Source organism: Ictalurus punctatus, chromosome 3 (assembly GCF_001660625.3).
Source record: "Ictalurus punctatus breed USDA103 chromosome 3, Coco_2.0, whole genome shotgun sequence".
In the NCBI taxonomy this organism is placed as follows: Eukaryota; Metazoa; Chordata; class Actinopteri; order Siluriformes; family Ictaluridae; genus Ictalurus; species Ictalurus punctatus.
The window spans coordinates 37,129,715-37,157,366 of NC_030418.2; the positions used below are offsets into that span (position 1 = coordinate 37,129,715).

Below are 27,652 nucleotides of genomic sequence, written 5' to 3' on the forward strand. Positions count from 1 at the left end.
AGATCTTTGGAAGCATGCGCAGTAGTGATGGGGAGTTGATTCCAAAAGAGTCGATTCACTGAATCCTTTTGCTGGATTCTTATGAATTTGGGCAAAGATATAAAAAATCAAAGCATATGTTGCAAACATCTTTTATGCTGTGCTTCTTTATATCCTTGCCCAAATTCATAAGAAACCAGCTAAATAAAATGTATTTTGTGGATGTAATTATTAACTGTAAGTAAAAAAATATATAAATTTGTTAAACTTATTCTGGTTTTACCTTTTCAACATACAGGAGCAGCAATGAAGAATCCCGTACTTCCATCGCCAACGGAAGCAGAGGCAGAATAACATGTTAAGGATCATCTCTGCTTGGCCTCAGGGAGAATGCCCTCTTAAACCACTTGTGTTCATTTTCATACCTTTTGTTTTTGTTTGTTTCAGGATTTTATATAATAGCAAATAAATTAAAAGTTCTTTTCATTCTCTGACAATAATTCAAATCATTCTATAACTTCTATAATACGTCAATACGTAAAGTGCTCAGAGTGCACTATAATGCTTATAGAGTTACACCGGCACTAAAACATTTACTTCCCAAATTATGGAGTATACAGCTGTTACGCCACGGCCAGCAAATGGCACTGCGGCGCGGCTTCTGACTGGACACGTGACTCTTATTTTGGTTCGTTCGCTTCCTGTTTAGATATTGGCTTATGTGCGAGGGTGTAGTTTAATTTGAGCCAGGTGTCCATGTTTAGTTTGATTATGTTGACTATTTAAACCCCTTGGCGACTGCACACAGTATTATTATTTGTAACATAGATGCCAGTGTGATAGATATCGGTGTAACATGTAGGTTTAGCATGCTAGCGGTCTCATTTCCATGTCCTGTTTCCTGCCTCGACTTTAGTCTCATGTTTACTCGTATCTAATTCCGTAAAGACCACGTTACCTGTGTTTGGTTTTGTTTGTTTATGAATAAAGACAGCGCTCCTGTGCCTACTCCCTGTGTATCGTTACAACAGCACATTACAGATGGAAACATGCCAGGTTCAAACAAAAGGTACCATGGTCAAAAATGTTTAACACGTCTAGATGTAAATATCAGGAAATGAGAGCTGAAATTCTAATTTATTGGCTCATATTCATCTTTAGATTTCAAACCCAAATGTCTTCAGTGTAAAGTTAAAAACTAAATAATTGCCCTTACCTTTCCAATACTTTCAGAGGGGAATTTTGTTTGTATTTTACAGTTTGTTACAATTTATTATGCTCCTTGTTTTTATATCTGTGTCTTAAAAATCAGCCTTCATGACATGGGCTTGTGTATGTTCAGCAATTACAGATAAAATCATTTCCTTTGAAACTACATGTGTCAACCACCACATTTTCAGGTTATTTACATTACATTTATGGTATTTGGCAGATGTCCATCCAGAGCATCTTACAATTATCCTTTTTTTTTTTTTTTTTTTTAAGGGCCTTGCTCAAGTGCCCAGCAGTGGCAGCTTGGTGGTTTTGGGATTTGAACTTCTGATCAGAAGCTCAAACCACTAAGTTACCACGTCTCCTATTTGAATGCAGCATGGGTGTGGCAGCAGAAGTGGCAGGTAAAATCAGTTTTATGTACTTTAACACGTGTATGGAAGGGAGATCATGCACCACCACTGCCAGATGTTCTGTTTGGGTCTCAAAAATAGTCTTTTCCGTCAGCTTTCTGGCTTGTCCACGTGATCTTTAGCAAACTGCAGAAGGGCAGCAATGTTCACTTTGGAGAGCATTGTCTTTCTCTTTGCAATCCTGCCATGCACATCATTGTTGTTCAGTGTTCTCCTGATGGGGGACTCATGAACATTAACAATAGCCAATGTGAGAGAGGCCTTTACTTGCTTAGAAGTGACCCTGGGTTTCTTTCTGACCTGATGGACTATTACACGTCTTTGTTGGTCTCCAATCCTGTGCAATGGTGTTGAATTTCCTCCATTTGTACACAATCTGTCTGACTGTGGATTGGTGGAGTCCAAACTCTTTAGAGATGGTGCTGTAAACTTTTCCAGCCTGATGTGCTTCAACAACTTTTTCTGAGCTCCTCAGAAATCGTCTTTGTTTGCGTCATGATACACTTCCACAAACGTGTGTTGTGAAGATCAGTCTCTGATAGATCCCTGTTCTTTAAAAGAAACAGTACGCTCCCTCACTTACACCTGATCGTCATTCCATTGATGAAAAACACCTGACTCTAATTACACCTTCAAATTAACTGCTAATGCTAGAGGTGCATATACTTTTGCCACTCACAGATATGTAATATTGGATCATTTTCCTCAATAAATTAATGACCAAGTATAATATTTTAGTCTCTTTAGTATAATTTTTTTGTCTACTTTTAGGCCATATTATGCAGATATATAGAAAATTCTAAAGGGTTTACAAACTTTCAAGCACCACTGTACATTACTTTATTGATCCCTGAGGGAAATTGTTTTGTCACAGCAGCAGACAATTACAGACATAACACATGACATCACAGACACCAAATACTAACCAGACACACCTGTAAGTCAATAAGTAAGGTAGATGCATACAGTGTCATGTGAAATAATGTGTCCAGGTAATAAAGTGACAAGAAAAAGATCCAACCCCGAGGGTCAATGCAAAACACTCGAGCCCAGGGTGGAATGAATATCCAGGCCGTAATATCGAATGAATGTGTGTGGCATAGACTAACCTCCAGCAGCACAGACATCCTGTAAGGATACCTCGTTGGACAAAGCCATCGAGCAGGCGACCCCAGTAGTGGAATGAGCCCTTATGCCCAGAGGTGTATTGAGACCATGTGCCTCATAAGCGATAGAGATTGTTTCTGCTATCCAATTAGAGATGCACTGCTATGACACAGCATCACCGCTACTGTCACCGCCAAGCAGAGCAGCAGCTGCTCCGACTTATGCCACTGGCCAGAGCGGTGGAAGTAAGTACAGCGAGCTGTTACTGGACACAGCAGGTGCATTGTCTCTTGTTGCGGTGTGAGGAACAGGGGAGAGCAGAAAGTCTGCATATAATCCAACCTAGGATAAAGTCAGAAGCGTCTCAGAGGCTGACTGAGGGCTCAAATGGGGCACCTGACAGCCCCTCAAGGTCCAGACCCACAGTTTTCATAGTTCCGGCTGAGGGTGAAAAATCAGCCCTCCGGCTTGAGACAGTAGATCCACCTTAAGGGCTCAAATGGAGCACCTGACAGACCTTCCAGGATCACAGAAAGGTCCCAGGAAGGTATGTGCGGCCTGCAGATGGGCCTCAGACGCTTGACACTATGCATAAACCTCGAAGTTAGATGATGTTTCCCCACAGAGGCTCCATCAACGGGGCGTGGCTGGCCAAAATGGCGGCCACATAAACCATGATTGTAAAAGGAGTCTACACCGCTGAGAAATGTCTTTGTAAGAACTCCAGGACTGTAGCTATTGCGCAGTTCACTGAGTCTAGCTGACATTCCTTACACCACAAGAGAAAAAGCCACCACTTGAGCACATATAATTTACTCATGGATGGTGCTCTAGGATTCAACATGGTCTCTACAACCTCAGTTGTGAGACCAGACTCTATGAGCTGGTGGCCCTCAGGGGCCAGACCCACAGATTCCATAGTTTGGGCTGAGGGTGATAAATCAGCCCTCTGGCTTGAGACAGTAGATCTCTGCGGATGGGAATCTCCCAAGGAGTGCCATTTAGCAGGGATATTATATCTGAGAACCATACTCGAGCTGGCCAATACGGTGCTACCAGCAGCAGATGTAGACTGTCTCAAACTAGATGTAGACTGTGGCAAACTCTCGCTAGAACTTTTGGGAGCAGAGCGATCGGGGGAAAAGCATACAAATGTGACCTCGGCCACATGTGTACCATGGCATCCAGCCCTAATTGTGGGGGAGGGGTGAGGGTGAATAGCGGGCAGTGTGTTGTGTCCTCGAAGGCAAACATATCCACACCTGCTTGTCCAAACCTCCGCCATATGTACTCCACCACTTGTGGATGGAGCCACCAATCCCTGGACCTCAGCCCTCAACCGGATGTCTGCCCCCACATTCCAGTTGCTCAGAATGTACATTGCACTCACTGACAAAACCTTCCCCCTTCCCAGAGAAGAATTAGTTGTTCCTGCCTGAACAGGGGGCGCGGACATAATCCTCCCTGGTAGTCAATATATGAGACCACCGCTGTGTTGTCTGTAAACACATGGTGACCTCTCAACTGAGGAAGAAGGAATTTTAGTGCTAGAATTATGGCCCACATTTCTAGGCAATTTATATGCTACTCCAAAGACCATGAGCTGGACAGCTGTCTAAGACTGCGTTCCAGCCCATGAGGGAGGTGTCTGTCATTAGCGTCTTGAGGACGCTCTGTCGTCTTGAGGACGTCTGTCATTAGCGTCTTAAGGAGACACCCCTAGAGTGTGCCCCAAGGCTAGAAACTGGTAGACTTCAAATTCTCAGAGCATGTAGGAATTGCCACATGACACTGATTACTCTCAGAGGTTTCATCCTTGGACGAAACCCCCAACTTCTCAGCCACCACTGAAACGGTCTCCTGTGCAAAAAGCCCAGTGGTAAGACTTTGGCTGCTGCTGCCATAAGCTCCAGTAGTCTCCCATAGAGACTGGAGGGGATGCCAAGATCCAGCTTTATTTTGCTCAATGTTGATAGGATTGACCCTACATTTACATTTACATTTATTCACTTAGCAGACGCTTTTATCCAAAGCGACTTACAAATGAGAAAGATACAAGCAAAGTGATATCAAGCAGAGAACAGTACAATAAATGCTACCATAAGAGATCTATTAATTGAATTCCAGAAAAAGCAAAGTGTAGAGTAGAGGTGTAAGTGCATGTTTTTTTTATTTATTTTTTTTTTTATTTATTTTTTTTTTATTATGAGTTTGGTAGGTGTTCATTGAAGAGGTGGGTCTTTAGTTGTTTTTTGAAGATGGTGAGAGATTCTGTGGTCCGGATTGTTATTGGAAGTGCATTCCACCACTGAGGAACAGTTAGTGTGAAGGTTTTGGAAAGGGACCTTGTGCCACGCAGAGTTGGAACTGCTAAACGTCGGTCGCTCGCTAATCGATCGCAGATTGCGAGAGGGAACGCAGGCCTTCAGGAGAGAGTTGTGGTAGGAGGATGTTGTTCCTGACAAGGTCTTGTAGGTGAGCATCAAGGCCTTGAACTTGATGCGGGCAGCTACAGGAAGCCAGTGGAGGGAGATGAAGAGGGGTGTGACATGGGTTCTCTTGGACTGGTTCAAGACGAGGCGCGCTGCAGCATTCTGAATCATCTGAAGGGGTTTGATGGAGCTGGCTGGGAGGCCTGAAAGCAGTGAGTTGCAGTAGTCCAGTTTAGAGATAACAAGAGCCTGGACTAGAATCTGTGTAGCCTGTTTGGTGATGTAGGGTTGGATTTTCTTGATGGTGTAAAGGATGAACCTACAGGACCTTGCAGTTGCTGAGATATGGTCTGCAAAGGTCAAGACATTATCAAGAATCACCCCAAGGTTGCTGGCCGTCCTGGTTGGCATGAGTGTGAGTGAGCCGAGCTGTACAGTGAGGTTGTGGTTGATTGAGGGACAGGCTGGGATGACGAGAAGCTCAGATTTTGCCAGGTTAAGTTTAAGATGGTTTTCCTTCATGCAGACCGAGATGTCCAAAAGGCAAGCAGAGATGCGTGCAGAGACGGATGGATTGTCAGGCTGGAAGGACAAATGGAGCTGGGTGTCATCAGCATAGCAATGATATGAGAAGCCATGAGACTCAATCACCTGCCCTAGAGATGTGGTGTAGATAGAAAAGAGGAGTGGACCCAGAACTGACCCCTGTGGAACGCCAGTTGTGAGTTGCTGAGTTTCAGAAATACCTCACCTCCATGATACCTTGAAGGATCTGTCAGAGAGATAGGATTCCACCCAGCGCAGAACCGTTCCAGTGATGCCCAGGCTGGAGAGAGTTGACAGGAGAATCTGATGGTTCACAGTGTCGAAAGCAGACACCCTACAGGTGTTGGGGATAGAAATGCCCTCATCGTTGTAGATTCCTTATAACCCCTAGAAAAGTTGTCCACTGCACTGGAGAAAGCATACTTTCCTGAGGTTCAACCTGAGCCCCAAGCCCCCTCGATGTTGAACCGCCAGTTCCCTGGCTCGTGCTAGAATTAACCAGTTGTCCAGGTAGTTTAGTACACAGGTAGTTTGGATTGTTCAATATAAATAAGACACTCAATACAGATGGGTAATAATGTTTGATATTTTTACATTATTTAAGGTTTTTATGCTAAGCATAATTCAAAATTATGTACAATTAAAGGTGTAGTATAATGACACTGAACAATTTATGCGATATATGTGCACATATACTAATCATAGTTCAAAATATTGCTAAATTTGGTCATAATAAATGAAGAGCCGTTTGGGAGCTGAAAGCCGGCCCCTGTTGCTGATCCAAATGAACTGGCTCAATAAAGAGCTGGAATTCCTATCACTAATTTGTGTAGCATATCTTTGATTTCTATACACATCTATAAGTCCTTATTTTTATTATTTAAAAAATCATAATTTTATTGAAATTTATGCAAAATTTACAATTTTACAGTACAGTCATATTCAGAAAAAAATACTTACACAGTCAAGATACCATTAAATATGCGTGTTTTTAGTCTCCTTAATTCTTTTTGAATGTCTTTGTCACCGCTGGATATGAAGAAGTCATTCTAGCTCTCTTTTTTTTTTTCCCAAAGCTTAGATTTAGTTAAACATATTATGAACCAGATGAAGTCATGCCAGGTTTTATAACAATTTTCTTTAAAGATACCATAAAAAAAATTGTTCATATTTATTTCTATATTAAGACCAATGATTTTTAATTTCTCCCATGCATCCTTAGAGTGGTAACACTCTAGAAGGAAATGTTCAAGTGTTTCCTCTTCAACACTGTTGGGCACCGATCACTTACTAGTTTTTACAAAGCAACTTTAACTACTGCTCTTACTGGAAGCCTTCTTACGGTGACTAACCACGTTGTATCTCTCAGATGTTTAGATATAATTTTATTCTGTAGATTTTTAAGCCAATCTGTGTTTTGGTTTTTATCCAAATTTATAAAAGCCACAGAGTTTCCATAAACACAATCAACAATTAAAAGATATATTTTTTGCTTGAGTCTTCCACCCAATCAATTATCCTGTTATCCTGTATCAATTATTAAATCTTTATATTTATTTGTGAAGTTGGAAAAAATTAACTTATAATATGGTATACCTTTTCTTGAAGATCATTTTTTTGATTTCCAGTTGGAGATGTTCCATATCCATTCAGTCTGCCTGGCGATACCACTCGCAATTATTTTACACGCTGCATCACGCTGTATCAAGATACATGATAGAAATATTATTTTGAAAATATAAAAGTTTTAATAATATTTATTCTAGTTTTATAACTTAAATTGCATGATTTCCATTATCAAATTCATCTCGTGTTCTCTTCTATTTTTTGACCAATTATGATCGACACAACCACTATTGTCTGTATGTAGGGAGGTGAAAAATATTGTGATGTGTGTACAGAGAAAAAAAGGGATGTAAAGGTGTAAGTTTAAATTATTTGTGTTAATGGACCAATCAGGAGTGAGTTACAGGTCACAGGATCGTCGGGGGAAAACAGCGCGAGAGAGAGCGTGCTTGTGGAAGGAGTGTGGATTCGCTAGCTGGGGTTTTTCTCAAGTACCATCACTGAGTTAAGTGGTCGACCAGAGCACTATATGTGACTTTTGTGGTGGAAAAAGCTATCTGTGGAGAGTATAACTTCGGAGAGACATTATATTACCGCAGAAATAATATAATAGCTAAGAGCTAGCTGTTAATACTTGAATGCTAGTGCACACGTGGACTTTGATAATAAGTTAGCGAACAGCCGACTGGAGGTGCAGGGACTGTGTTTGTCACGGAGAAAGGAGCTGTGGACTTCGCGGATGACTACCTGTGTGTGAATCTCCTTTTCTTCTATCTTGCAACGACCCTGCGTGAGTGTGATGCCATTCTTGATCAAAGTACCATTTATTTGTTTTTGCCCTCGTGGTGAAGCAGCCATTTTGTTTGAGGCTTCTACATACACCAGCTACATTCAATCCTGAAATGGGGAACTTGGCAGTATTATTTTGTTTGTTTATGGGGTAATGCTGGCTTTTGTTGGTTAATCTGGGCGAATAGCCTATATCTTTTGAGTGCTGTGCACACATTTTCTGATGTTTAATCTGTCACGTTTAAAACTTCTCAAGGGATTCTGAGAACAGTATATGATGTAAAACTGAAGCTGAATGTGCAATGCCTGAACTTTCTTGTTAAATACTTCGTGTCTACATTAGTAAAAAAAGGTTAAAGATTTAAACATTGGTTTGATTACTGACTTAAAAGTTAAACATAAGTGTCTACACTTTAAGTTAGTCTATTTTCCTAAGATCATAGATAGTTAATCAGTGAGAAGAGATATTATCATTGTATGATGGGATATAGTGGGCATTTCATAAAGAGTATATTTACTAATTGGATAATTCTGGAATGCATGGGTAACCCAAGGCATTAGCCAAGTAACATAAAGAAGAGTAAGCATTCAGTATTTCTCTTGATAAATAGAAAAGAACTCAGGGTAGCTCCCTCAAGTAAAAGGTATTACACCAAAGGGGCACTACATATATATTTAGCTTTTTTGATGGGATTCCAGTTCAGTGTCCACGTGTACCCCCACTGCATATTACAGTAAATCACCTGATGATTATTCATCTTGATCTGATGCATAAATTGAATGTCACTCACATTTAATGATGGGTTTTGCAGTTGTGTGTTCCCAGTTGTTTGTCTCTAGTTTCAAAATCTGACAGCGATGGTGGCATCCCTCATCCTGAACTCGCTAACATACCTGGCACATTATGGGCTGTATGGACAGGTAACACGTACACCGTATCAAGCTAAAGTGAATCATAGACTTCCTGTGTTTTGTAAACAATACCCTCCATCCCTCGGTAGGGAAGGGATACACCCAGTAATTTTTTTACAAGCATAATTACAGAAGGGTGTGATTGTGCCAACAGTTCCACTATATAACACATCTACTAACTACTCTAAGGTATCCATCCATCCATCTTCTACCACTTATTCCTTTTCAGGGTCACGGGGAACCTGGAGTCTATCCCAGGAAGCATTGGGCACAATGGACAGCGTGCCAATACATCGCAGGGCACAATCACATACACACCCATTCATACACTACAGACACTTTAGCCAATCAGCATGCTTTGGAGGAAACCGGAGTGCCCGGAGAACATGGCCCCGGCGGGACTCAAACCCTAGACCTTGGAGGTGCGAGGCAATCATGCTAACCACTAAGCCACCGTGCACCCGAAGAGGATGGTATCTACATTAGTGTACTGTAGTGTTAATGTAACCTCATCCATTCCACATGATAATCATTATTTTTCTGTTGTTGACCTGTGTTCAGCTCTTTTCCCAGTGTGCCTGTACAATGTGAAAGCACAATGCCATTACTCACCTTAACATTCCAAAATCAACAATACACCTGGATGCGTCTCCCTCTGGGGCTGTGGGCTCCCCTGTGGTCTCCTCTGTAATCAGAGACTCCCTCGAATTTCCCACACTCCCAATGCCGACAGAACATGATTGGGGTTATCCTCCGCCCCATACAACACAACAAATACTAAGCTTCCTGGACATTATCACTGGACATGGATCATTCCTGGACATGGATCACTGATTGCTCAGGTCATGACAAAATCCTGAGAGCTGAGTGTTCTAAGGAAAAACCTGAGATTGAGTGGACTTATGACATGGAAACATACCATATGCTCTGCACGTGTACTGCGGCTGTCTAACTACAACAAAGACTTTCACTTATCTGTGACTATCTGTGGGGGGAGCCACTGTGGGGGTCCTGGCTCAGGAGTGTGGTGGTGCTTGCAGGTATTTAGCTTATTTATCAATACCATTGGATTTGATGGCACAGGGATTGCCAACATGTTTGCGTGCCATGGCTGGAGCTGCTCTCTTAGTGTAGACCACAGGGAAAATTGCTCTTTCTCACATATTGATCTTACACGCATCACACCAGGTCACTGCCATTTTGAATTGCAACACATGACAACAACAAAGAATGGGATATGAAGTTATTCTATGTGCTGCCCAAAATATAACTATTAAACCTACTAGTGTGCCTAACACACCAACTGTATTGTTGTATTGCCTAATTAATTCTGTTGAGCGAGTCACTGAGAACACTTATGATCGCCCAGCCAAAATTCACATTTCCTCAGGCCTATGTTTGAACTTTTTAGACATTTCATCTGAAAAATTTTGTGTCTGAAATTTCACAAACATAATGAGCACCCCTGCTCTGCTCAATTGGCTGAATTAAAAGCTGTACAGAGTTCCAACTGGTTAAGGGTAGGATTACTAACATGATATATATATATATATATATAGTCACGACGGACTGACAGCCGGCGCGCAAGAGAAGAAAGGCGCTCCTTCCCCAACTGCCACACCGGCACGAGGCGGACAGCCTCGTACCAAACACACCAGCAGCCGGAAGGACCGTCACGCGGGGCAGGACCGCTGACGCTACGCCGGCCGGCGATTGGGGAGTCAGGCGGGAAAAGGCCACCAATCAGGCGACAGAGGAGGAGGATAAAAGGGCGCGCTTCCGGCCATACAGGGAGAGGAAGACCGACGGTGAAGAAACGGAATCCGTGCGTGCTCTTCAGCGGCCTACAGACGCGCCCACACGGAGTACAACGGTAACCTTGACTCACGCCGACCACTAACCTCTCTCTCTCTCTCTCTCTCTCTCTCTCTCTCTCTCTCTCTCTCTCTCTCTCTCTCTCTCTCTCTCCGAAGGTGCGAGCGCGGACGAGATCACCGGGCGGTGAAAACGCACGGGAGACCCATGCCCTCAAGAAGGTCACGCGACAACCACACCCCCACGCACTAACACAGACACGCCCCCCTCACGTCGGACACTTCGCACTAAGCTAGAAATCAAACCCCTCTGATCACTGAAAGGTGTCTCATGTGGATCTGTGCTCCGCCCTCTCCCCGAGCTAACTCCCTACTATATATACAGTATATATATATATATATATATATATATATAATGAGAGAGATAGATAGCTTGTTAAATGTCAGGCACACAAAAAGGCATGGACTTTGTTATCAAAGGTAATAACATTGCAGATATGGAGGCCAAGAAGGTCGCTGCCAAGTGACAGTGATGGTACCAATGTTTCTTATTCAGCTTCAACCTAGTGTAGACGCATTGCCTGCTCACAACATCAGGCGAATGCTTATCAATAAGCAATGTGTTTACAGAGCGGTGACACTAGAGATGAAAATGGCATTTGCATGAAGGACATATGATTGTACCTACTGCACATCTCACTGTACTCATTTCAGATATGCATCCTTTTGAACATTACATGAGGGGGAGATTATGAGAACAATAAAACAGCAAGGGTATTGGTCTCCATACTTACAGGCAATGGTGGACTTTTTGTTATCTGAAGGTGAAATTTTTGCTCAAAACAATGTCAGGAAGTGAACATCAGCACCAATAGGGCACATACCAATGCCAGAAGGGCCATTCAAGCACTTGGTCACAGACCACGTATCAGCAGACCAAGCTCCAGGAACAGTGATTACATTTTTGACCAGAGAGGTTATTCCTAGAGTTGGCATACAATCTCAGATTAGCTCTGACAATGGCTCAGCGTTTGTTCAAAAAGCAGTGAAAACAGTGTTACAGTAAATGTGATTAAAGTAGAGATTGGGATGTGTTCATCACCCTCATTCACAGGGAATGGTGGACAAGGTAAGTATTACCTTTAGGGCTAAGCTTAATGCAATTTGTGCCGACACTACACTCATTTTGGTAGATGCTCTACCTCTTGCACTAATGAACTATCACATGCAGACTAACAAAATTACGCATCTAACACCGCATGAAATGCTTACGGGTCGACCCATGTCTGTGCCATTTCTGAGAGGTCCTTATGAAGGACTGCCACTGGAATAATTGCAGATTGAACTGAGAGCATGTATGCAATAATTAACTGCTATGTATGAAGCTATCTATTCACAGGAACAGAGCAGGGGACTGAGAGTGGAGACAGATGTTCCTTGTCCAGTGGCTCCTGGTGTATTTAGGGGTGTTCAGGTTCATATGGAAGAACCATACAAGGAACCATACATCTGTTGTGGATAAAAAATATCATAAAATAAATATAAGGGAGACCTAGCATCCAGCAAAGGGGAGAAGAAGAAAAGACAGGCACCTAGACACATAGAAGCGGGATTAGGCAGACATTGACAAATTGGAATTACACTTTAAAGATCTTTAAGAGCAGTAATAGTCAAAAAAGTCAAAAAGAGGTATACGAGCTGAGCTGAGGAGGGCTAATACACACACACACACACACACACACACACACACACGCTCGTACAGTCAAGGTCGGGCAAGTAGACACAACATGCACACACACTCTCTCTTTCTCATACACACACATGAATAACTTTAATAATATCTTATAGTAATAGAGAAACTCTATAAAAAAACAGAATAGTAGGATATGCAGGACAGTAGAACTGTAATGATATTAAGAAGTTGGAAGTACAGTAAACCACTCACTTTTCAAGTAGTATAAATGTATATAAAATAAGAAATATAGTGCAAATATGAAAATTTTATAAATTATAAACTAGAAATACAGGAAAATGTAAACTTACTCATGACTCAAATGGTGAGGGTTCTTGGCTCGCAAGGAAGGCCTTAATTTTAAGAAAGAACCATGAGGACCCATTTATAAGGGTGGCTGAGTCAAGCTACCCCCTCCTCGAGATAACGATAAGACCAAGGTCCCTCTAGGTTGTTTAGTCCACGTTCTATCCTCTGGGTAACTGAAAAACGAAGTTTCTGATGCCCTAGGTAACTGAAAATTCTGGTTTCTGATCCTCTGAGTAACTAGAAACTCAGGGTTTTTATTTTCTGGGTTATTAGAAATGCCTGGGTTCTGATTTTATGTGTAAATTAAAACCCCTGGTTTCAATTCTATGTGTAAGTGAAATAGCCCTTTTCTGGAACATAAGAGTAAGGTAAATGAGCTCTTTTTTAACCCTATTGGTAGTGAGATCATAGTCTTCTTGAAACATATGGGTTATTTAGTGTGTAAATACAGTATAAATACTGGAGCTTAAGCTCAGGGTATTGGGATCACTTTTGAGAATTCTCATCGGTGTGGATCTCGTGTGGTGGAATGGAACAATAAAGCTGGACCCTTGCTTCTTCTCACTCACGGCTGGTGTATTTTTTCTATCTCCAACTGGTCTCAGAGGTAGATGTGAGTATCGGCTTCTAAGTTGAATTTTAAATGTTTTTGGGTAATAGGCTAAATTTGAGCCTACAACAACTGCAGCAGGATGACACCTATTCCAGTTCCACAAGTGAGGACAAAGAAGAATGATGACCCATGCCCTGGGTTTAAGTCCTAGCCTAAATTCTACACAAACTATCAAGCACCTGTGTGTGTGTGTGTGTGTGTGTGTATATATATATATATATATATATATATATATATATATATATATATATATATATATATATATATATATATATATATACACACACACACACACGATAAACTTCCTTACACACACACACACACACGATAAACTTCCTTACACACACAGTTACCATTTAAAGACATGTAGGCTAATTAGTCTTCTTTAAGAAAAATAATTATGTGGTTATGTAGTCTTTACACAAGTGTGTGAATGTGTTTGAGGTGTAGAATGATCAGTGTGTGCTTGTGTATAGGTGTGTAAGTGTGTGTAACACAGAAAGAGTGGGAGGTTTGGCATGTGGACACACCTTGAACAACATGTAATTACTGCATTCATGACATACTTTTAATGTTTTTCTTTGTGTGTGTATAAAACAGTGACGCAGTACAACAACGTCTTTTAGTGCCACAACGTCAACATGTTGCAATTAAATATTTTTAGATGTTTTTGGGTTTTTCCCACACATTTTACATACAATTTTCTTATTTTCTTTTTACATCACCAGTTATACACACATCTGGTCTTTCTTATTAGTCCCTTATTAATAATGAAAAAAGAGAGATCATAAGAATTGCATTTTGTTTTTTATGTAGTACTGCTATCTTATGTGATGCTATTTCACATAAGAGATATTTACATATAGTCCACCAGACAAAATAATAACTGAATTTACACAAATGAAATAGTTCAAAAGTTTACATACCCTTGATTCTTAATACTGTGTGTTGTTGCCTGGATGAACAGCGACTGTATGTTTTGTGATAGTTGTTCATGAGTCCCTTGTTTGTCCTGAGCAGTTAAACTAACCAATGTTCTTCAGAAAAATTCTCCAGGTGCTGCACATTCTTTGCTTTTCCTGCTTTTTCCAGCATATTTGACCCCTTTCCAGCAGTGGCTAATGATGTTGAGATCTGTCTTTTCACACTGAGGACAACTAAGGGATTCATACACAACTATTACAAAAGGTGCAAATATTCATTGATTTTCCAGAAGGCAACACACTACATTAAGGCAGAAGGCAACACACTACACACTACACTTTTGAACAGAATGATCGGTGTAAATTATTAATATTTTGTCTTTTGGAAAACATATAAATATCTTAACTTCTGAAGGAAAAAAACATTATCTCTAAACAAAATATATAATACAATATACCAATGTGTAGTTATCTTCATGTTTGACTAGTCATGAATTATTAAATGCATCGCAGTAGTTACACTGGATATAAAATACAGTCTGTTAACATGCAATATTTGATGGACCAACAATCCAAATGTTTTTTTTTTTTTTTTTTTTTTTTTACAATTAGATCTTCCTCATGGATTGAGACTTTTTTTTGACATAAAAGGGTTATTTACTTGCCCTAACTTCAGGGTTAGGTCACCAGGAGCTTAGTGTTCTTAACAGGGCTGCCTTGTTGAACAGGTATGAAGAAGATGTCAGACAAATGTGATCCCCATGAAAAAAAAAAAGACTAAGTATAATCTGCCTGGATTATTGTTACCAAGACCCACCCCATGAGCCAGGCCTGATGGTGGTCTCTGCAGCCGAGTATTGGGTTGACCGAGTCATACATCTATCCTGAAATGGTGACTTGGAGCCATCTTGAGAGTTTATCGCCTATAAATGGCAAATGGTTGACTTATATAGTGATTTTATCCAAAGTGCTTTACACTGTGTCTCATTCACTAATTCACACACACACTCACACACCAGTGGTAGCACAGCTGTCATGCAAGGTGCTAACTTGCCATTGGGAGTAACGTGGGGTTCAGTGTCTTGTCCAAGGACACTTCGGCATGTGGAGTCACGTGGGCCGGGAATCGAACCGCGAACCCTACGATTAGTGGACAACCCGCTCTACCAACTGACAACCACCTCACTATACAGGTGCATCTCAGAAAATTAAATATCATGGAGAATTAAATTTTTTTCAGTAATTTGATTCAAAAAGTGGAACTTTCATATATTCAAAATTTTTTACACATAAAGAGAAATATTTCAAGCCATTTTTTGTTTTAATCTTGAAATCAAAAATCCAGTATCTCAAAGTATTAGAATAAAGAATTTATAATACAGAAGTGTCTGCCTTCTGAAAAGGATGTTAATTTATGCATTGATACGTGGTCGGGGCTTTAATCCTTTTGCATGAACTACTGCATCGATGCAGTGTGGCACAGAGAGAATCAGCCTGTGGCACTTCTGAGGTGTTCTGGAAGCCCAGGTTGCTTTGATAGTGGCCTTCAGCTCATCTGTATTGTTGGGTCTGGTGTCTCTCATAGATTCTCTATGGGGTTCGGGTCAGGCGAGTCGGCTGTTCAATCAAACACAGTAATACCATGGTCAGCAAACCAGTTACTAATAGTTTTGGCACTGTGGGCATGTACCAAGTCCTGCTGGAAAAGGAAATCCGCATACCCATAAAGCTTATCAGCAGATGGAAGCATGAAGTTCTCTAAAATCTCCTGGTAGATGCTGCATTGACTCTCAACTTGAGAAAACACAGTGGACCAACACCAGCAGATGATATGACACCTCAAATCATCACTGACTGTGGAAACTTCACACTGGACTGCAAGCAACGTGGATTCTGTTCCTTTCCACTCTTCCTCCAGACTCTGGGACCTTAATTTACAAATTAAACGCAAAATTTGCTTTCATCTGAAAAGAGGACTTTGGACCACTGAGCAATGGTCTAGTTCTTTTTAAAGGCTCAGGAAACTTTTGCAGGTGTTTTGAGTTAATTAGCTGATTAGAGCTCTTCTCAGGTCGATATTTATAAATTCTTTATTCTAATATTTTGAGATGCTGGATTTTTGATGTCCTTGAGCTGTAAGCCGTAATCATCAAGATTAAAACAAAAAAAAGCTTGAAATTTTTCACTGTATTTGTAGTGAATCTAGAATATATGAAAGTTCCACTTACGGAAAAAAAATTCTGTTTCCACGATGTTCAATTTTTTTTAAATGCATCTGATGAAGGATGGAGAATCTTCTAAATGGACTAGACCCTTGGAAATGTTACTGGCTTTGGGAACGTGGAATGTCACTTAAGAGGTATAGGCGAGCCAGATTAGCTGAAGTGAAAACATTTCAAGAAGCAAAAAGTCTAGCTTGGGAGGAGTTTCAATAGACAAAGACATTTGAGTGGCCCCAAAGAATATTCACCTTACCTGTGGTCACTAGCTGTGAGTATTGAACAAATGAATTAGGTCCTAAGTACAGGCAGCACAACTGACATTTTCTCTGCAGACTTAATCTTTGTGATAAGGTGAGGAGTTAAACAATCTGGGAGAGCCTCAGAGTAGAGATGCTGTTCCTATGAATCTAAAGAAGCCAGTTGAAATGGTTTAGTCATCAAACAGGGTGACTAAATCTGCTAGAGCTGAATAAGACATGTTCCACTGGATGGAGACTCCGGAGCAGACCCATAAGTTATGTGCTTCATACATTGTGGCAACAGTTTGAGGAAAGCCAGAATATGTGGGTGATGATCATGTCTCCACATATTTATGGCCATATAGTATATTTTATTGGTTACCAGTTTTACCTGTTTAAATTTTATTTCTCATGAGTTGCATTTTAATTAATTTCCATAACTCACCATTTAAATTTTATTTCCAATATTATTTTAATATTCACATAAAAACATTATCTTATCATTTTTACATATTTGTGGAATAAATATACCTTTTTTTTACATTAAATAACTTTTTAAATGCATTTCTATTTTTTTATTCAATCCAATTTTAATTCGATAAAGGTTCTAACAATATACAACATCATAAAGCAGCTTTACAGAAATTTTAAATGTAGTCCATTAATGTACATTGTACAGAAAACATATCACTAATAATCTGAGACAGTTTTAAAATCAAGAAGTAATACACTGTAGTCTGGACTACATGTAATTTAAAAGTTAAATACAGATTCAAAATGGTTCGCTTTAACTTATTGTTAATGTGGAAAACTGATGAAAAACCATGTTACATAATTCTATTTCTGATCATCTCTCTATGAAGAAACACCCACTATTGTCAAGTTGCATAAAAATAGCTTTTGTCATGAACATGTGAATATGATTCCTGAGTCACACCTTGTTGCACCTTATAAAAGTAGCTTAGCTTTTGGGCAAATCATCTTCCAGAGAGACAGAGCCTGTTGTCATTAAGGATATTGCTGAGAGAGTTACAGGGAACAGATTATTGTTTGAGATCAGATGGTTATGACTAAAATAAGGTAATATATCTCTTTGTTTGTTTGTACTCTCAGTTTAGCTTCTAATCATCAATTTGCACCTCCCCCCTCACATTTAGTGAAATTAAGCAACAGTTAAACTGCAAATTCATATATTCTGATTTTGTTTGTAAAAATGCATCGTTTTTATTATTATTATTATTATTATTATTATTATTGGGATGCTATTGTGATATTGTAGAGTTGTTGCATTATTGACATTTTCTAATTGCTATATTGAACATTTAAAATAATTAAAAATCCAATTTGATTTAATTGTTTATTGACAGGTTTGTCTTTTTAAAAAAGAATGGCACCAGTAACACTACTGCCTTCACAATATGTAAGTAAACCTAATTTTTCACTTTAAAATGAAATGTATGTTTATCCCATATCCATATATTATTATTAGGGGCCAAGCACCAAAGGTTCCTATTATTATTATTATTTTATTATTATTATTATTATTCCTTCTTTTTCTCATGGCAGCCCATAGAACCACTTGCGGTAAAGTTATGACATTTGGCACACAGATAGAGGACAGTGTGATGTGTTACTACAACATATTTGGAGTCTCTAACTCAAACATTCTAGTGCCACTAACTGTCCAAAATTGCACTCTCGTTTATACTAATACCTTTTGACCCGTAAGAGCTAGAAACAAAATTTATTTTCCCCGATTCCTTGGCTTGTGCCAATTCGAATGGACCGAAAACCTATTTTTTGAACTCCTCCTAGACCATTCATCTGATTGTCATGAAATTCAAAAGAGATCATCAATCAATCAATCATATTTTTATAGAGCAAATTTAAAAACAACCAAGGTTGACCAAAGTGCTGAACAAAATAAAAATTACCGCATAAACATACAGCAGGGTGAAGGCAAGTACTATAGTAAAAAGAAAATAAATCACAGTGATCACAGAATATTGAAAGCCAGGGAAAATAAGTATGTCTTAATGGGCAGATTTAAAAGTTGAGATAGAAGGGGCAAGTCTGATATGGTAGGGAAGACTATTCCAAAGCTTCGGACCGACAATCAGGAAGGCGCGGTCGCCTTGTTTTTTGTGTCTAGATTTGGGCACAGTGAGTAAACCAAAGTCACAAGATTGCAGATTATGTTATTGAGGGCTTTGTAAACAAACAATAAATTTTTTAAAATCAATTCTGTACTTAACAGGGAGCCAGTGTATATTGATTAAAATAGGTGTAACAGGCTCGTATTTGAGTCCCTGTGAGAAGTCTGGCAGCTGCATTTTGCACCAGCTGTAAACACCACAAAAAGCTGTAGACACCGTAGTAAAGCGAACCAAGGTCAAGGTCAACAACACAATTTTCCTTCAGTCCAAATAAGATTCATTAAATTTTGTTATCATTTAGGTTTAGAAAGCTGCTAGAAAGCCATAGCTTGAGTTCATTTAAACAGGCCACCAGTGGTTGTAAAGCGCATCTATCATTTTGTTTTAAAGGAAGGTAGATCTGGGTATCATCAGCATATAAATGAAAAAATACTTATCTTCAGGCTATACTGGCAAAAAAAAAAAAAGCTTTTTGATAGACTCAACCGTTCTCGAACAATGTGCAAACGAATCCGGGGGCGAGCAAGCCAAAATGAACATGAGGCAATATCTCTGAAACGCTTTAGCATATTCATACCAAACTTGGTGCATGTCATAGCCATCATGACTTGAGGGTACCTGTACAGTTTCCACCTAGTGGTCATGAGATATGAATAAAGTACATTTTTGTTTATAACTTCTGAATGGCTTATCCTAAAATCATGAAACTGTGGGACATAAGTCATTTGATATTACATTTTTTGAATATCAGCTATTTTGGTGGTCAGCCATTTTGAATTTAGTCTTAAATGTATTTTATGAACGACTTGGCACATTGTTAGAAAAATTGGTAAACGTCATCAGGCTTGTGCCCCAAAAGTACTCAAAAAGTTTCAGGACAGTACCACCTTGTGGTCAACAATTATAATGCAAAAATAAAATGCGAACAGCTTTTGAATACTTTTGCGCATTGTCATGAGATTCATCTTGACAGATTCCTTGGGTCATGCAGAGAACAATGATCCCAATTATGCCTGCCGTTTGGACTTTGTTGAAAAACCTACTTTTTCAATCTAGTCCCAGATCATTGATCCAATTTTGATGAAATTGGTAAGAGATCATTTCAGACCATGCTGGTAAAATGTTTTCAAAGCTTTTTGATAAACCAAACCGTTCTCAAATAACATGCAGACGAATTAGATTTCGATCATGCGGAAACAGATGTGAAGCGATATCTCCATAGTGCATTAGCATATTCAGAAAATAATTAATACCTGTGATATACATCATGACTTGAGGTACCTGCATTGTACCTGCAGTGCCACCTTGTGGTAAACAATTATAATGCAATTTCAAAAATTATAATAGCTTTTGATGACCTCTGCCCATTGTTATGATTTTCTCACAAATGCAGCTAAGAACCTTCCTCTTTCAAACCAACAGATGGAGCTATCGGTCAATTTGCACTAGTCACCCGAGAGAAGCATTACTACATGCATTACACTACACCACAATAAAGTGCAATAAATATATTTTTTATTTATTTATATTTTCATTTAAATTTTTGTGCAATAATTAACAAAAGTGTGAAGATACAGCTTTCAATCATACACATACAATACATGTAATCCCAAGCAATTATGTATGCATAAACAGTAACTGTACTGCCAAGAACAAGAAGAAAAAGTATATATATATATATATATATATATATATATATATATATATATATATATATATATATATATGACCAGAAAAAAAAATGTAATCAATAAAAGTTAAAGAAAAAACAACCACGTTACTCACGGCACATGAGTATGCTACACGTTACACACGGCATCATAGCATAGTAGAAAAAAATAGTAACTGCAATGATTTAATCAAATACTCCATTTCAGGTAAAATTTTGCCACAAGAATAAATAAATTCACCGTAGCTTCTAGAAACTTGTTTTTATTTTCAAAATGACAAATAATGTCCTTTATGCTTAAATCATAACTTTAATTAACTTTATACAAGGAGTTATTAATCTATTCGCTACAAAAAATAACAAATGTCTGAGGTTTTCATGTACTTTTTTTTTTTTTTTTTTTTTACATTTTATGGCATTTGGCAGACGCCCTTATCCAGAGCAACTTACATTTATCTAATTTATACAACTGAGCAACTGAGGGTTAAGGGTCTTGCCCAAGGGCCTAACAGTGGTAGCTTGGCAGTGCTGGGGCTCCTGACCTTCTCATCAGTAACCCAGAGCCTTTAACCACTGAGCCACCACTTTTCACTCTCACCATTACAAGAGGTACATGTATCAGTTACATCACAATATCTAGATAGTGCGTTGCATAGATAGATTTTGTGCAGGATTCGGAAAAGAACTTCTTTGTGTGCAATACTTATATATACCAAGTTCCTCCACTGAAGGTTATCAATAAGAGACATCCAATATAATATTCCTCTTGGGGCAACTGAGGATTGAGATTGGTATAATTGGCACATACACTTATTATTGTCATAGAATAAAATGTGTAAATATATTGAGCTTGTGTTAATCACAGACCTTATTTCAGAATTTTATTGTAAAAAAAAAAAAAAAAAAAACTATTTACTGCACTCTATACTGGTGTAATGTGTGTTGTAATGCTTCTCCTGGGAGACTAGTGTAAATTGACCAATAGTGCCATCACATTTTTCTCTAAAAAACAAACTTTTCTTAACTCCTCCCAGATTTTCACAAAAATCTAATCAGATCATCTTCAGACCATGCCGAGAAATAGTTATGAAATTCAAGTTGATTAGTCAACCCATTCTTGAATAATACGTGAATGAATTTGACGAAGAGCACGCTGAACTGGACATGACGCTATATCTCCACAATGCTTTTGCCTATTGAGGCAAAACTTGGTACCTCTTATCACAAGCATGACCTGGTCATGAAATATGAAAAAAGTTTGACTCCGTATGACATTCTGAGACGAACGATTCCATGTTCCATTGTCAGCCATTTTGAATTTTGTCACAAAATGCTATATTTTTCTAAGGCATTGGCTTATCATTTCGAAACTCTATATGTGTCTTTGTCACAATGCCCTGAAGGTAGAATTTTTTTTTTTTGGACAGTGGCACCTTGTGGTCAAAAATTATAATGACATTTTAAAAAATGCCAATATCATTTGAATAATTTTGCCTATTGTAATGAAACTGGTCTTGTTAGATTCCACGTGTCATGTTGAGAACAGTGATATCAATTATGCCATAGTCAATTGAACTTCCTGTCCACCATTTTGAATTTTAAAACTAATTTTGAGACCATTGGGCGATTTTCAATAAATTTGATTAGATATTCGGCAAACCATGCTGGCAAAAAATTATGGATTTTATGTTGATAAACATGTGGTCACAGTGCCAGTTATTGGTCAAACATGATAAGCAATTAAATAGTATAACAATTGATTGGATTCATGAATGTTCAACCATTTTGCCTAAAATCATATACAAATATCTAAAATTGCTCTTTTTTTTACAGTTGGTCTTGATGCTCACTTCCATGCTTGTTTAGTTCCTTGTTTAGCTTCTTTTGCGCTTGCCCCCTTAATTGCTGATTGCAGCTGCTATAATAATAATAATAATAATAATAATAATAATAATAATAATAATAATATAATTATAATAATAATAATAATAATAATAATAATAATAATAATAATAATAATAATAATAATATTATTATTATTAAGTCCCTTTGGCAAATTTAGTCTCTTTTGCTTTTATGTGAGATAAATGTATGCTTATGTGTATGCATTTATTTTGTGAGATATTTAAATGGCTAAAATGTATGATTGTTAGATTGTTAGATGTTAGATTATAAATTATGTCAAATATAAGAGAATCATTTGATTTGGGGGTAGGCGACAGCAGTGGATTAGTGGTTAAGGCTCTGGCTCTGGGTTACTGATCGGAAGGTCGGTGGTTCAAGCCACAGCACTGCCAAGCTGGGCCCTTCAGCAAGGCCCGTAACCCTCTCTGCACCATGGGTGCTGTATCATGGCTGACCCTGCGCTCTGACCCCAGCTTCCTAACATGCTGGGTTATGCATAGAAAAGAATTTCACTGTGTTGTAATGTATATGTGACCAATAACGAAACATTATCAATATCATAAACATATATTGCATCATGTAATGACTGTAATAGTGAGCTAAGAAAATAAATGGTTTTTAAATAAATGAAGTAAAAATTAAGTGAAATTACCTATACTTGTGACAGTATGTCTATGGATGCTGCTTAGTGGGATTGCAGCCCAAAGTACAATACCATTTACAACAGAAACCGCAGAAGGGACAAACACAACTGAGGAAACTACGACAGCTACAACTGTACCAACAACAATAAAAGTAACAGAACTGACCAGTACTACTGAGTACACAACACAGGCTACAAAAAACAAACAGCTCACAACAATAGAATCAACTGCATCTACAACAACTGTAGCCACAACTACTTCAAACCAGGAACCAAGTGCTACCGATGAAACAACTACAGCTACAACTGTACTGACAACAGAGCAAACAACAGAACTATCAAGTACACAGGCTACAACAAGCACAGAACCAACAACATATGAAACAACTGCATCAACAACTACTCCAGCTCCAACCACAACAATTGAGGAAGCAACAACTATAGAGGAAACAACCACAGCTACAACTACAACTTTAAATACAGCAGCAACAACAGAATTAACCACTTCCACAGTACCAACTACACAGACTACAACAAGCACAGGACCAACGACAGTAGAAACAACTTCATCTACAGCTACTTCAGCTCCAACCAGTACAATTCAGGAAGCTACAACTACAACAGTAACGACAGCAACAACTGAACTGACCACTAGCACTCTATACACAACAGAAGCTACATCAAGCACACAGCCAACAACTGAACAAACAACTGCAGCAACAACAACTGTAGCCTCAACCACTACAACTCAGGAACAAACAACAACAGTGGAAACAACCACGGCTACAAGCATACCATCAACTACTACACCAACAACAGAACAATCAACTATACAGGCTACAACAATCACGGGACCCTCAACAGCAGAAACAAGTGCATCGACAACTACTCCAGCTCCAACCACAACAAGTGAGACAGCAACAACTACAGAGGAAACAACCACAGCTACAACTACAACTTTAAATACAGCAGCAACAACAGAATTAACCACTTCCACAGTACCAACTACACAGACTACAACAAGCACAGGACCAACGACAGTAGAAACAACTTCATCTACAGCTACTTCAGCTCCAACCAGTACAATTCAGGAACCTACAACTACAACAGTAACGACAGCAACAACTGAACTGACCACTAGCACTCTATACACAACAGAAGCTACATCAAGCACACAGCCAACAACTGAACAAACAACTGCAGCTACAACAACTGTAGCCTCAACCACTACAACTCAGGAACAAACAACAACAGTGGAAACAACCACGGCTACAAGCATACCATCAACTACAACACCAACAACAGAACAATCAACTATACAGGCTACAACAATCACGGGACCCTCAACAGCAGAAACAAGTGCATCTACAACTACTCCAGCTCCAACCACAACAAGTGAGACAGCAACAACTACAGAGGAAACAACCACAGCTACAACTACAACTTTAAATACAGCAGCAACAACAGAATTAACCACTTCCACAGTACCAACTACACAGACTACAACAAGCACAGGACCAACGACAGTAGAAACAACTTCATCTACAGCTACTTCAGCTCCAACCAGTACAATTCAGGAACCTACAACTACAACAGTAACGACAGCAACAACTGAACTGACCACTAGCACTCTATCCACAACAGAAGCTACATCAAGCACACAGCCAACAACTGAACAAACAACTGCAGCTACAACAACTGTAGCCTCAACCACTACAACTCAGGAGCAAACAACAACAGTGGAAACAACCACGGCTACAAGCATACCATCAACTACAACACCAACAACAGAACAATCAACTATACAGGCTACAACAATCACGGGACCCTCAACAGCAGAAACAAGTGCATCTACAACTACTCCAGCTCCAACCACAACAAGTGAGACAGCAACAACTACAGAGGAAACAACCACAGCTACAACTACAACTTTAAATACAGCAGCAACAACAGAATTAACCACTTCCACAGTACCAACTACACAGACTACAACAAGCACAGGACCAACGACAGTAGAAACAACTTCATCTACAGCTACTTCAGCTCCAACCAGTACAATTCAGGAACCTACAACTACAACAGTACCGACAGCAACAACTGAACTGACCACTAGCACTCTATCCACAACAGAAGCTACATCAAGCACACAGCCAACAACTGAACAAACAACTGCAGCTACAACAACTGTAGCCTCAACCACTACAACTCAGGAACAAACAACAACAGTGGAAACAAACACGGCTACAAGCATACCATCAACTACAACATCAACAACAGAACAATCAACTACACAGGCTGCAACCACATATGAAACAACTGCATCAACAGCAACTGTAGCCCCAAGCACTACAACCCAGGAACCAAGTACTACCGAGGAAACACCTACAGCTACAACTGTACTGACAACAGCACAAACAGAACTATCAACTACACAGGCTACAACAAGCACAGGACCAACAACAGTAGAAACAACTGCATCCACAGCTACTTCAGCTCCATCCACTACAACTGAGGAAGCAACAACTACAGCGGAAACAACTACAACTTTAACGCCTGCAGCAACAACAGAATTTGCCACTTCCACAGTATCAACTACACAGGCTACAATAATCACGGGACCCTCAACAGCAGAAACAAGTGCATCTACAACTACTCCAGCTCCAACCACAACAAGTGAGACAGCAACAACTACAGAGGAAACAACCACAGCTACAACTACAACTTTAAATACAGCAGCAACAACAGAATTAACCACTTCCACAGTACCAACTACACAGACTACAACAAGCACAGGACCCTCGACAGTAGAAACAACTTCAGCTACAGCTACTTCAGCTCCAACCAGTACAATTCAGGAACCTACAACTACAACAGTAACGACAGCAACAAATGAACTGACCACTAGCACTCTATCCACAACAGAAGCTACATCAAGCACACAGCCAACAACTGAACAAACAACTGCAGCTACAACAACTGTAGCCTCAACCACTACAACTCAGGAACAAACAACAACAGTGGAAACAACCATGGCTACAAGCATACCATCAACTACAACACCAACAACAGAACAATCAACTATACAGGCTACAACAATCACGGGACCCTCAACAGCAGAAACAAGTGCATCTACAACTACTCCAGCTCCAAGCACAACAAGTGAGACAGCAACAACTACAGAGGAAACAACCACAGCTACAACTACAACTTTAAATACAGCAGCAACAACAGAATTAACCACTTCCACAGTACCGACTACACAGACTACAACAAGCACAGGACCAACGACAGTAGAAACAACTTCATCTACAGCTACTTCAGCTCCAACCAGTACAATTCAGGAACCTACAACTACAACAGTACCGACAGCAACAACTGAACTGACCACTAGCACTCTATCCACAACAGAAGCTACATCAAGCACACAGCCAACAACTGAACAAACAACTGCAGCTACAACAACTGTAGCCTCAACCACTACAACTCAGGAACAAACAACAACAGTGGAAACAACCACGGCTACAAGCATACCATCAACTACAACACCAACAACAGAACAATCAACTATACAGGCTACAACAATCACGGGACCCTCAACAGCAGAAACAAGTGCATCTACAACTACTCCAGCTGCAACCACAACAAGTGAGACAGCAACAACTACAGAGGAAACAACCACAGCTACAACTACAACTTTAAATACAGCAGCAACAACAGAATTAACCACTTCCACAGTACCAACTACACAGACTACAACAAACACAGGACCAACGACAGTAGAAACAACTTCATCAACAGCTACTTCAGCTCCAACCAGTACAATTCAGGAAGCTACAACTACAACAGTAACGACAGCAACAACTGGACTGACCACTAGCACTCTATCCACAACAGAAGCTACATCAAGCACACAGCCAACAACTGATCAAACAACTGCAGCTACAACAACTGTAGCCTCAACCACTACAACTCAGGAACAAACAACAACAGTGGAAACAACCACGGCTACAAGCATACCATCAACTACAACACCAACAACAGAACAATCAACTATACAGGCTACAACAATCACGGGACCCTCAACAGCAGAAACAAGTGCATCGACAACTACTCCAGCTCCAAGCACAACAAGTGAGACAGCAACAACTACAGAGGAAACAACCACAGCTACAACTACAACTTTAAATACAGCAGCAACAACAGAATTAACAACTTCCACAGTACCAACTACACAGACTACAACAAGCACAGGACCAACAACAGTAGAAACAACTTCATCTACAGCTTCTTCAGCTCCAACCAGTACAATTCAGGAACCTACAACTACAACAGTAACGACAGCAACAACTGAACTGACCACTAGCACTCTATCCACAACAGAAGCTACATCAAGCACACAGCCAACAACTGAACAAACAACTGCAGCTACAACAACTGTAGCCTCAACCACTACAACTCAGGAACAAACAAC

General features: G+C 39.6%; 1 protein-coding gene across 1 annotated transcript; it reads left to right on the forward strand.

Moving 5' to 3' along the window:
• Nucleotides 1-1,570: 1,570 nt before the first annotated feature.
• Nucleotides 1,571-27,356, forward strand: LOC128632778 (uncharacterized; the record flags this gene model as incomplete). The annotated part of the gene is made up of 3 exons (XM_053679982.1): nucleotides 1,571-1,595; nucleotides 2,864-2,989; nucleotides 26,401-27,356. Coding segments are annotated over exons 1-3 (1,107 nt in total), but the record flags the coding sequence as incomplete, so codon positions are not given.
• Nucleotides 27,357-27,652: the final 296 nt, after the last annotated feature.